This window comes from Lycorma delicatula, chromosome 5 (genome assembly GCF_047948215.1).
Source record: "Lycorma delicatula isolate Av1 chromosome 5, ASM4794821v1, whole genome shotgun sequence".
NCBI lineage: Eukaryota > Metazoa > Arthropoda > Insecta > Hemiptera > Fulgoridae > Lycorma > Lycorma delicatula.
In genome coordinates, this window is record NC_134459.1 from 3,172,564 (window position 1) to 3,184,906 (window position 12,343).

The 12,343-nt window shown below is 32.0% G+C and overlaps 1 protein-coding gene across 6 annotated transcripts in view; it reads left to right on the forward strand.

Annotated features, from left to right (window-relative positions):
• LOC142324667 (polynucleotide 5'-hydroxyl-kinase NOL9-like) overlaps positions 1 to 11,397 on the forward strand; it is an 81,405-nt gene extending 70,008 nt beyond the window's left edge. For 3 of the 6 annotated variants that reach the window (XM_075365540.1, XM_075365539.1, XM_075365538.1), the window contains exons 8-9: positions 535 to 615; positions 9,331 to 9,353. In XM_075365540.1, coding sequence (XP_075221655.1) covers positions 535 to 615; positions 9,331 to 9,338 — 89 coding nt within the window. In that variant the 3' untranslated portion in view covers positions 9,339 to 9,353. Of the gene's footprint in view, positions 1 to 534; positions 616 to 9,330; positions 9,439 to 11,259 lie in introns of those variants that run through there. The other 3 variants (XR_012756350.1, XR_012756349.1, XM_075365543.1) reach the window with 3 other exon arrangements.
• Positions 11,398 to 12,343: the final 946 nt, after the last annotated feature.

Genomic DNA, 12,343 nt, shown 5'->3' on the forward strand with positions numbered 1-12,343 from the left:
AGAGGCAGGTTTTTTTAGCACTATGCTCATTCAGTCTAAAAGTTTTTTGTACGCTGCTAATTCTGTAGTTTCTTTGTTTGCGTATGAGATGATGTAAGCATTTGTCTGTATACAAACTAGTGAATTCAGAAAATTCACTATGCTAAAAAATATGAAATTACTAAGTCAGAACTTGTGATTTTCAGAACTTAAGAGAATGCAAAAACTATCTGAAACCTAGAATGTATTCATATAAAAATGGATAAATGTTCTACTGTCTTGGATTGTCATCTAATTACTTGATTAGATGACAATCTATCTGTATTCTCTAAAGAACCCAGATTTGCTGGTTTTGCTTCCTTGTTCTGAGTTTTTCCTTATCATGAAATTGTTTCAATTTAAACAACTACTCTTGATGACACTACAATTATTTTACCCTTTACTGCAGTCTACCCTGTTAATTTTTTTGTGCTCTCACTTTCTATCCCTAATGAAACAAAATTTTCATTTCATGGATTTTTTTCTCCCATCTGTGATGAATTTGGCTTTTTTCAGGTGGTTCAATTTTCTTTATTATTTTCTCAGACGAACTAGGATCATTGGTATTTTTTTTGAAGAAGCTTTTCCTCTTTACTGGTAAGGACTGGTGCTTTGAACAACGAAATTCTTGAGCAGATTGCCCTTCTTATACTAAGAAGTGGAGAGATATATTGTTATTGACTAATGTCACAATTTCACATTTCATACAAGCTGGTAGTACTGTCTTGTACCTGGAAAGCTCCCACAGAGCAGTAGCACAAATCAGTCACATTCATGGTTTACTGCCTGTTAGTCCTGAATGACTGATTAGTTTGAAAAAAATATGGTCCTTGGTAAAGCAAACACACAGTCTTGTCAGAGTCAAAACCTTTCAAATTAGAAAGGAACTCACTTGCAATCTTCAGATGATACCATTGCTAGAAAATTAAAGAAATATTTTTTTATTCAATAGTTAAAGCATACTTGAAAATGAAAAATCTTATTCATTTTCAGTACAGTTTTGAAATTAATTTTTAAAGAACGAAATTTCAAAAGTTGAATTTGTTTAGTATTTGTCACGTCCGATATCGTGCTATTTGATTTTGGCATGTTAACAGTTGTAAACACAGCTGTCAGGTCTTATAACGGTTTGTCAGTTATAAATATTTATGAACTAAATATTTGACGGTTGTTGAGTTAAAACTGTTATCATAATTTGAGTTCATAAACTAACTCGGTAAATTAAAAAAAAATTAACGTATAATATTTTATTTTATTCAGTATAAAATAATATTTCAATGGTCCAAAACGTTTGTTGGATATATTAAATAAAGTGAAATAATGAATGAAATAGAAATTTTAATCAAGAGAGAATGAATATCCATCAATAAATATTGTACGACGTTTTTAGTGTGAAAACTTACGTTAATGGCTGTGGTTAATGAACGTACGGTGTAAGTTGGTATGCTGTGTGTTAACCGTTGAACTTCGGTAGTTTATCGTTTTGGATGTTCTGTGAGTTGTTAGTGTGAAACTTTTTACCATGATAGGTGACGTTATTAATATAGAAATTAATTTATCTGATATTTTGACTCGTACATCTTGTGCAGTGTTGGTTTGTGAACTAATTAAATATTTAATCTACCAAAGAGAACAAATACCGTATACGTATGAACGTTTAAAATATTTGATAACTAAGAGAAAAGAATTGATGTCAAAGGTAAGTAATTTATATTTTCAGACATCTTTGTTGTTTTCTGTATATAATAATGTATCTGATTAATGCTGTAAGGTGTGATTTTGTTAGATGGAATTAATTTTAGTTTCACTGATTTTATAATCCATCATTTTTATCTTTGTTGCTTGTAAGATGTGAACAAATGTGTAGAGGGGACCAAAGGACTATTCTGATTCTGGTTTCTAAGATTTTTAACCTATATTATCTGTTAGTGAAGTTTAAATCAACCTGCTTAGTGGATAGTTGTCCATTCGATTGTTATCAATTCTATGATACAAGGGCCCAGGCAAGTCCAGTTTTTTGTTACTGTTGAAGAAAACCAATAATTCGCTTTAAAATTATAACAATTAATTCCGCCCTTACCCCTTAGTTTTTTATCTCTGTAAGGCAAACCATCTTAGGTGTAGAACAAACTATCAGAGAATATAACAAAACTATTCTTTTGTGTGGTGTTGCTATTTTTACCGACTTTTCGAATGAAAGAACAGTATTACTTTTGGTCGTACGGTGGGTTTGGGGGTGAAAATGAATTTTCTTTACCTTTTGCGGTATAAGGAGTACGAAAATACCATTTACTTAAATTGTGGTTTCCTTATATATTTATAGACCCATTTGTAAAATTTTGTGGCTCTAAATCTACAAAACTACTAGATCAAGTTCATTGAATTTGGATATGCTGTTGTAGCATATCTGAAGTTATGCATTTGAAAATTTGATGAAGATGGTTTTAGTTGTTGTTGAGTTATGATCAATTTAGGATTGAAAAAATTTGAGCAGAGCAAGTTAGAAGCATGTTTCGTTATGATGCTGCAAGTTGGAACGTTGACATTTCTTTATCTGCTTATTAGTTTCTTTATCTGTTGTTAGCATTATAGTTTGGCATATTTAGGTAGCATTACCTGGTCTAGTGATGAACGTGTCTTCCCTAATCAGCTGATTTGGAAGTCGAGAGTTTCAGCATTCAAGTCCTAGTAAAGTCAGTTGTTTTTACACAGATTTGAATACTAGATCATGGATACTGCTGTTCTTTGGTGGTCGGGTTTCAATTAACCACACCTCAGGAACGGTTGAACTGAGACTGTACAAGATTATACTTCGTTTACACTCGTAAACTATAGTTGATGATTTTGGTTATATTTTACATTGAGTTCTTTTCATGTAAAAAAACACTGAATAATAATAGTAACATTGATGGTAATAGCAATTTTGAAAAAGTTGTGGACCTAGGGAGGGAATAATATGGTTTTATTATTATTATAATATAAATATTTTTATTCATTTCCTTCTGAATTTTTGTCTCAAAAATTTTGTTTGAATTCAAATGAAACAAGCTGAAAGTGAAGGTTTGGAAGGAACAGTTTATAACAAATTACTTTAAAAAGAGGGAAAAACACGAAAAAATAATGCACGTGTCTTGTTACGCACGATCATTGAACTCATCTGATAACGGAAGTAAAATGGTTCCCAATCACATTGTATCAGGAATTCCCACCTCAAAATGATTGAAAGAACATCTCATGCCATCTCTTGGAATTTATATGTAACTACATGAAGACAAATAGCCGGTCACATTCAGAGACTCATATGTGGTTTCCGCCCTCCAGCGTAAGTACAGGTAGCCCATATATGAGTATTCACCCGTGAAGGGTTAAAGGAGCTGAAGGTAAAATGTTTAGAAACATGCTGAGAGTTTTGTCTAATACTTGTTGGGGTTGCTGATCGAAAATTCATGTTACGCTTCTACCAGTCTCTGATCCATTCCTGCTTAGACTATGGATTGCTTATTCATCCACACAGGCTAATGCTCTTAAAGATGCTCGATGCATCCATTATTCATTTATTCGTCTCTCAACAGATGCATTTTGCTCAAGCTCCATGGTAAGTCTTCTGGTCGACAGTGGTGACCATCTCTTTGGAATAGATGAAACCAAATGATATGCTCCTATGCAGCTCGTGTTAAAGCACAACCAAATCATTCTACCTTTGATTTAGTACTTTCTAACCAGCTTGTTAATCGATATGAGAAATGGCCAAGACCTACTGCTAGATATTAAGAAAAGGACATGAATCCAGTTATCTGGTTTGGTCTGGTTATCTGGTCTGGATGCTACAGTTTATACAAACGGCTGTAGATACAATATAATTCTGTTGGTTGTGTCTTAGTCGTTGATAATGGAATATACATCTTTGTCCTCCACAGCATCGCCAGTTTTTTAATTGCAGAAATGTATGCTATTTATAAGGCCTTAAATATACTTAGCCCGATATTCCGATATGTACTTGTCTGTTCAGATAACATGAGTGCCTTGCAGGCGATTAGTGACACGTTCTCCAGACACCCTATTGTCTGTGATTTACAGTGTGTTATCTCTGAAATGATGTGGCATAACACAACTGTGAGCTTCTGCTGGATCCGTAGTCAGGCAATGAGCGGGCTGATTGTGTGGCAAAAGAGGCCAGTCAAATAAAAAAGTGATTATTGTTATTATTTAGCATTTGGACTTCTTCCTTTTTCTTTTCTTCATCCTGTGTTTAGCCTCCAGTAATTACCTTTCAGATAATATTTCAGAGGATGATTGTATGAGTGTAAATGAAGTCTTGTACAGTCTCAGTTCGACCATTCCTGAGATGTGCGGTTAATTGAAACCCAACCACCAAAGAACACCGGTACCCACGATCTAGTATTCAAATCCGTGTAAAAATAACTGACTTTACTAGGTCTTGAACGCTGGAAATCTCGACTTCCACTTCAGCTGATTTGTGAAGACGTGTTCACCATTAGACCAACACAGTGGGCTTTATTATTTGGACTGTGTGCAAGATTAATTTCTGTATTGTGTGTGTTGTGGTATTATTGTATTTTATATATTGTTAACCTTGTTGAAGGTATTCTGTAAACATAATGTGGTAACTTTTTTTTCTTTGCGAATACCCTAACAATGTCTGACAAAATACTAAGATTTTATTATAGACAATAAATGAAAATTAAATTAAAAGTTTTGTTATTAATTTATCTTTTGTAAATGTTTGTAATTTTAGTGGACATTGTAACAATATGAAATTATAATATGTTTATATATAAACTATTTGTACAAAATTTAAATTGATTTTAAATTAGCATAAAAAAATTGAAATGGTTATTACTATTAAAAGAGTGTTTTCAAATTATATTTGGTAAAAGTGTATTCCCATAACATAAATTACATATAATATAAATTGATTTGAATTTATTTAGAAATGTGTGCACTTTCTCATACTAGAGGTGAGCTTTTATGGTAAGTTAATCGTCAAACAAAAAACAGAAGTTATTATTTAAGATTTAGGAGTATATATTTTTTACTGGTGCTAGATTTGATAATAGTGTAAAATATGTAAAAATAGAAAAAGATAATTTTACTAAATAGACATTTTTTTTTTTTGTCTTCAGTCATTTGACTGGTTGGATGCAGCTCTCCAAGAATCCCTATCTAGTGCTAGTCGTTTCATTTCAGTATACCCTCTACATCCTACATCCCTAACAATTTGTTTTACATATTCCAAACGTGTCCTGCCTACACAATTTTTTCCTTCTACCTGTCCTTCCAATATCAGGTACACGTATCGTGAACTGGACTATTGTAAAATCTCTTCATGGCAGGCAAAAACTCAAAAGAACAATCATCAGCTTAAGGAGTGTTGTGAACAGCTTCTGAAATGTTACAGTGACAAGCAAGATGACTTCCTTTTCATAATTTTTTTTTTTTTTTTGTCTTCAGTCATTTGACTGGTTTGATGCAGCTCTCCAAGATTCCCTATCTAGTGCTAGTCGTTTCATTTCAGTATACCCTCTACATCCTACATCCCCAACAATTTGTTTTACATACTCCAAACGTGGCCTGCCTACACAATTTTTCCCTTCTACCTGTCCTTCCAATATTAAAGCGACTATTCCAGGATGCCTTAATATGTGGCCTATAAGTCTGTCTCTTCTTTTAACTATATTTTTCCAAATGCTTCTTTCTTCATCTATTTGCCGCAATACCTCTTCATTTGTCACTTTATCCACCCATCTGATTTTTAACATTCTCCTATAGCACCACATTTCAAAAGCTTCTAATCTTTTCTTCTCAGATACTCCGATTGTCCAAGTTTCACTTCCATATAAAGTGACACTCCAAACATACACTTTCAAAAATCTTTTCCTGACATTTAAATTAATTTTTGATGTAAACAAATTATATTTCTTACTGAAGGCTCGTTTAGCTTGTGCTATTCGGCATTTTATATCGCTCCTGCTTCGTCCATCTTTAGTAATTTTACTTCCCAAATAACAAAATTCTTCTACCTCCATAATCTTTTCTCCTCCTATTTTTATATTCAGTGGTCCATCTTTGTTATTTCTAATATATTTCATTACTTTTGTTTTGTTCTTGTTTATTTTCACGCGATAGTTCTTGCGTAGGACTTCATCTATGCCGTTCATTGTTTCTTCTAAATCCTTTTTACTCTCGGCTAGAATTACTATATCATCAGCAAATCGTAGCATCTTTATCTTTTCACCTTGTACTGTTACTCCGAATCTAAATTGTTCTTTAACATCATTAACTGCTAGTTCCATGTAAAGATTAAAAAGTAACGGAGATAGGAAACATCCTTGTCGGACTCCCTTTCTTATTAGGGCTTCTTTCTTATGTTCTTCAATTTTTATTGTTGCTGTTTGGTTCCTGTACATGTTAGCAATTGTTCTTCTATCTCTGTATTTGAACCCTAATTTTTTTAAAATGCTGAACATTTTATTCCAGTCTACGTTATCGAAAGCCTTTTCTAGGTCTATAAACGCCAAGTATGTTGGTTTGTTTTTCTTTAATCTTCCTTCTACTATTAATCTGAGGCCTAAAATTGCTTCCCTTGTCCCTATACTTTTCCTGAAACCAAATTGGTCTTCTCCTAACACTTCTTCCACTCTCCTCTCAATTCTTCTGTATAAAATTCTAGTTAAGATTTTTGATGCATGACTAGTTAAGCTAATTGTTCTATATTCTTCACATTTATCTGCCCCTGCTTTCTTTGGTATCATAACTATAACACTTTTTTTGAAGTCTGATGGGAATTCCCCATTTTCATAAATATTACACACCAGTTTGTATAATCTATCAATCGCTTCCTCACCTGCACTGCGCAGTAATTCTACAGGTATTCCGTCTATTCCAGGAGCCTTTCTGCCATTTAAATCTTTTAATGCTCTCTTAAATTCAGATCTCAGTATTGTTTCTCCCATTTCATCCTCCTCAACTTCCTCTTCTTCCTCTATAACACCATTTTCTAATTCATTTCCTCCGTATAACTCTTCAATATATTCCACCCATCTATCGACTTTACCTTTCGTATTATATATTGGTGTATCATCTTTGTTTAACACATTATTAGATTTTAATTTATGTACCCAAAAATTTTCCTTAACTTTCCTGTATGCTCCGTCTATTTTACCAATGTTCATTTCTCTTTCCACTTCTGAACACTTTTCTTTAATCCACTCTTCTTTCGCCAGTTTGCACTTCCTGTTTATAGCATTTCTTAATTTCCGATAGTTCCTTTTACTTTCTTCATCACTAGCATTCTTATATTTTCTACGTTCATCCATCAGCTGCAATATATCGTCTGAAACCCAAGGTTTTCTACCGGTTCTCTTTATTCCGCCTAAGTTTGCTTCTGCTGATTTAAGAATTTCCTTTTTAACATTCTCCCATTCTTCTTCTACATTTTCTACCTTATCTTTTTTATTCAGACCTCTTGCGATGTCCTCCTCAAAAATCTTCTTTACCTCCCCTTCCTCAAGCTTCTCTAAATTCCACCGATTCATCTGACACCTTTTCTTCAGGTTTTTAAACCCCAATCTACATTTCATTATCACCAAATTATGGTCGCTATCAATGTCTGCTCCAGGGTAAGTTTTGCAGTCAACGAGTTGATTTCTAAATCTTTGCTTAACCATGATATAATCTATCTGATACCTTGCAGTATCGCCTGGCTTTTTCCAAGTGTATATTCTTCTATTATGATTTTTAAATTGGGTGTTGGCAATTACTAAATTATACTTCGTGCAAAATTCTATAAGTCGGTCCCCTCTTTCATTCCTTTTGCTCAGCCCGTATTCACCCACTATATTTCCTTCCTTGCCTTTTCCAATGCTTGCATTCCAATCTCCAACTATTATTAAATTTTCATCTCCTTTTACGTGTTTAATTGCTTCATCAATCTCTTCGTATACACACTCTACCTCATCATCATCATGGGCGCTTGTAGGCATATAGACGTTAACAATCGTTGTCGGTTTAGGTTTTGATTTTATCCTTATTACAATGATTCTATCGCTATGCGTTTTGAAATACTCCACTCTCCTCCCTATCTTCTTGTTCATCTACGAAACCTACTCCTGCCTGCCCATTATTTGATGCTGAGTTAATTACTCTAAAATCACCTGACCAAAAGTCGCCTTCCTCTTCCCACCGAACCTCACTAATTCCTACTATATCCACATTTGTCCTACCCATTTCCCTTTTCAAATTTTCTAGCCTACCAACCTTTTTCAAGCTTCTTTTCATAATAGTGACTGGAAACAAAATTTGAGTGCATCATTACAACCAGAAGAGAAATGGCAGAGCATGAAATACTAACTCTGGTTTACTGCAATAAAAAAAAAAATAACTGGAAGCCGGGTCGATTGTTAATTCTGTATCGTACATAGAGGATGTTAAAACACCTTAGGGGAGATGTATTAAGTTTGAAAATTCATGGAACTGATATTTATGCAACATGTTAATGCTCGCAAACATCATTGCTGCTGTAATACGATAATATTTCACATGCAACATCTGAGACTTCTGAATCTGAAATTTGAATCTATTCCACACCCTCCATACGTCAGATTTGGTGCAACCGATGAGAAGCACCAAAAGGAAGTGGATCAATTAATTAAAAATTACTTACATCACATATAGAGGTGGTTAAAACATCTTAGGAGATGTGTGTTGTAGTTTAACAATCCATGGAGCCAATAATTCTGTCAATGCTCAACCATACTCATTTGCAGCTGCTGAGGCTTTTGTGAAATTGAAATTTGAACCGTTCCACACTCTCCATTCTCATCAGATTTGATGCTGTATAATTTTCTCTTCGTTTTGCAATTAGAGTGTTTATTTAATCACAGGTGATGAATTAAAAGGACACATTGAATTCACAGCTTAAGGAGAAACTGTCAGTATTCTTCATTGATGGATTGAGAAAACTGGTTCACTGGGGGAAACGTGTAGCTATAAATGGTGACTACATGGAAAAATAAACATAAGTTTATATAGCAAATATAGCAAACTTTTTTGCCGTATTTATGAGTTACGAGGGACTGTGCATTATCCCTCTTAATAGCATTAAAAATTAAATCTCATAAATGTTAATAATGAAGAAAAACTGAGTTCATTTTTAATAATTTTATAGAGTGATCGTTTGGACAATTTATTATCCAAATTTAAAATTGATGTACCAAGCTCATTAGGACTAAGTTAAAGAAAAGATCAATTCTGTGGTTGTATTTTTAAAATAAATAATATTTTTTGTTGTAGCCACCTAATGAAAATGAAGAACACATTTCACTGCATTCAAGGATAGCAGCAGAACGCTACTATACAAAAGCAGCAGAAGTTTATGAAAATTTACATTGTGCTTTTAAGGTTAATAAATTATGATATATTAATATAACTACATTAAATATTGCTATTAATTACATATTACTAATTAACTAATTCCCGAAGTGTTACCAAAATTTGTCAAGAGTTGCTTGGTGCACGTGGAGATTAACCGTTCATTGTTTTGCCAGATTTGCACTTATTTTTTTTGCTACAGAAAATTTTGTACTTTAAAAAAATCTTTTTTTGTTGGGATTACATTTTTATCCTTGACCGATAAAAATATTATTATTACATTTTAACAAACTATATAGCATACTGTTGATTTCATGTTACAACAGCATCCATTTATTACTCATACACAACAGACCTGCTTTTTACTTCTAGGAATATGATTAGATAAATTTGTAGAAATGTAAATTACATTTAACTTTTGAAGCGATGTCAGAATGTGACAGCCATACACATGTAACGTGCTTCAATGAAGTATTTACCATGGAAGTCCATGTAATCAATTACTTTTGACAGAGTTCACCAACAAAATTACGATAGATTACACATGAAAATTGGTAGAGCTTATACATTTACGCAGTAAGTTTCACAGCTGTTTTACATGTTTATCTACATTCAGACTACAAGCCCTACACTCAAGTTTTGTATTCCGAGGTAAAATGAGCTCATAAACATAAGCTCAACATATACATTATATAAATATTTGAATATGTACATATTCAGATATTGGTTTCATGCAGTTCTTATAAAATTCATGTTAACAATCTAAGGAAAAAAGGATGAAAAGTATTGTAAGACTAGAGGAGAAGAGTAATGTCTTTTATCCGGATACTTTATCGTCTTACAAAAACCAAATATCAAGATTAAGTTTATTTATTTTAAATTAGTACTGCATATACTTTCTTATAAAACTGAACCGTAATGCTATTTTCCTGGCTGAGATAGTGGCACATTATTAATAGTGTTAATGTGAAAAGCAGGAATAATTTTGACACTATGCTGCTGCTATGTAGGCTATGGCACAGACTGTTATAGTATAACAGTTATCAGTTTGATAGTTAATGCTACACAAGTCTACAACTGTGAAATACTCCAACTCATATTTAGCAAACAAAATTATTTACTTAAGGTAAAAATTATTACTTATATATATTATCTATTTTAATAACGATTGAAAGTTTTCAATTTTTTTTAAAGCTAGTTTTTTCTTCATTAATATTATTGTAGTGGTTTAATGCAATTTATTACAATTAATGCTAGATGTTTCACTTAGAATAATATTTCATTGTTGGAAAAGAAGCTGCTTGTTTTTTTCATGTTTATGATAGTATTTAATAATACAAGTAGAATGAATTAAAACGCTATTAAATCTTGTGTGAATAATTATAATTTTGCGTTCAAGTATTGGTACTGTATGTTGTACTTCAAAATCTGTTACATTTCAATCTTTACTAGTTGTGATTTTTATTCCCTAGAATAGAATCCTATTAATTGCATCTAAAACGTAATATCTGACTTAAGACAAATTTTCTAAATTAGTTTTATATGAAAGTTTGAGAGCTTCTATATTTTTTAATGTTTTATAGTGAAATAGGAAAACTAAAAAAATACCATTAACTAATTAAGACAACTAAAAAAAGCTCATAACTCAATTGACTGTTACAATTTTGACACATAATTCAAACACAATTTTTGAATTTTAACTAAATATCCCAGCATTTATCCCCAAGTAAAAAATTAATAAATTACCTTGTATTGTTTAATCAATTTTCATATCTATATTTAAACATTTTTATTCATTTTTAACTTTATCCAGTTAACAGCATTCAATGATATTTTTATTTGTTACTATAGAATATTGAATTAGAATTGAAAGAATCATCGAATGTTGATGAAATTGTACTGATGTTTGGAGCAACTCCTTCACATGCACAAAATATCTTTAGAATACAGATTCCATTATTTGAAGTTCAACATAAAGAGGAAAACCATCCGACAAGAAAACATCTTCCATGTCTTTTTCAGTAAGTAATTTTTTAATTTACGATTTTGTTGTAATGGCTGGTTTGAATTATCGCTATTAAATAATAAATTGCTAATTGTAAACCAGGTTAACATTGTAGCAGGAATAGATGAGTACTTTAACCTTGAGTCATGTCAAATTAATCTAGTACAGTTTTGGTTAGGTCAGTCTGGAGACGGTAAATAAACATAATTTAAATCCATTTGACTACTTTGTCACCAGGAATCGGCTATACCAGTTTTTAAAATTGAATTGAGAATCTACTTGAAATTGAATATATCTGTAACTCAAGAGTTAGTCGACTAATTTCTTGCTATGTATTCTTGGACGTGAAACAAAAAGTCTAAAATCTTTAAAGATTTTAAAATATATGAATGATTTTAGATATTAGTCTAGGTGAAAGACACTGTTTGGACATTAGAAAATTTTATAAAAAAAAAACAATTATGCAAGTATTGTAGTTTTACATCATCCTATCATGTTATGAGGAAAGAGAAGTGTGGGTAAAATAATGAAAATGCTCTTTAGTTGGGATAAGAAATGGGAAATCCTAACAGACTCATTAATTCTTCTTACTTCAGAGTTAGTCTTTTTAAGAAAAGAATACAAAAATTTCCTTCATTAACAATCCTAAAAGGGGTTGATCTCTTTTTTAATTTAACTCTTTTAAATTTAAATTAAAAAGAGATTTTGCGACAAAAAGAGAGGTGCAATTGAAACATAGTAGCTACTTTCTCTTGGATATATAACAAAGGGATTATTTTTCTGCTTGCTCCAAACATGTTAAGGTATGCTAAAGACAGGCATCTTAAGGATTTTTTAAAGCTAGCAGTCTCATCTCCATTTAGTATTCAATTTCAGAATACTGAAATTTCTAAGTAAAATTTAGTTTAATAATAATCACATTTTCATTTA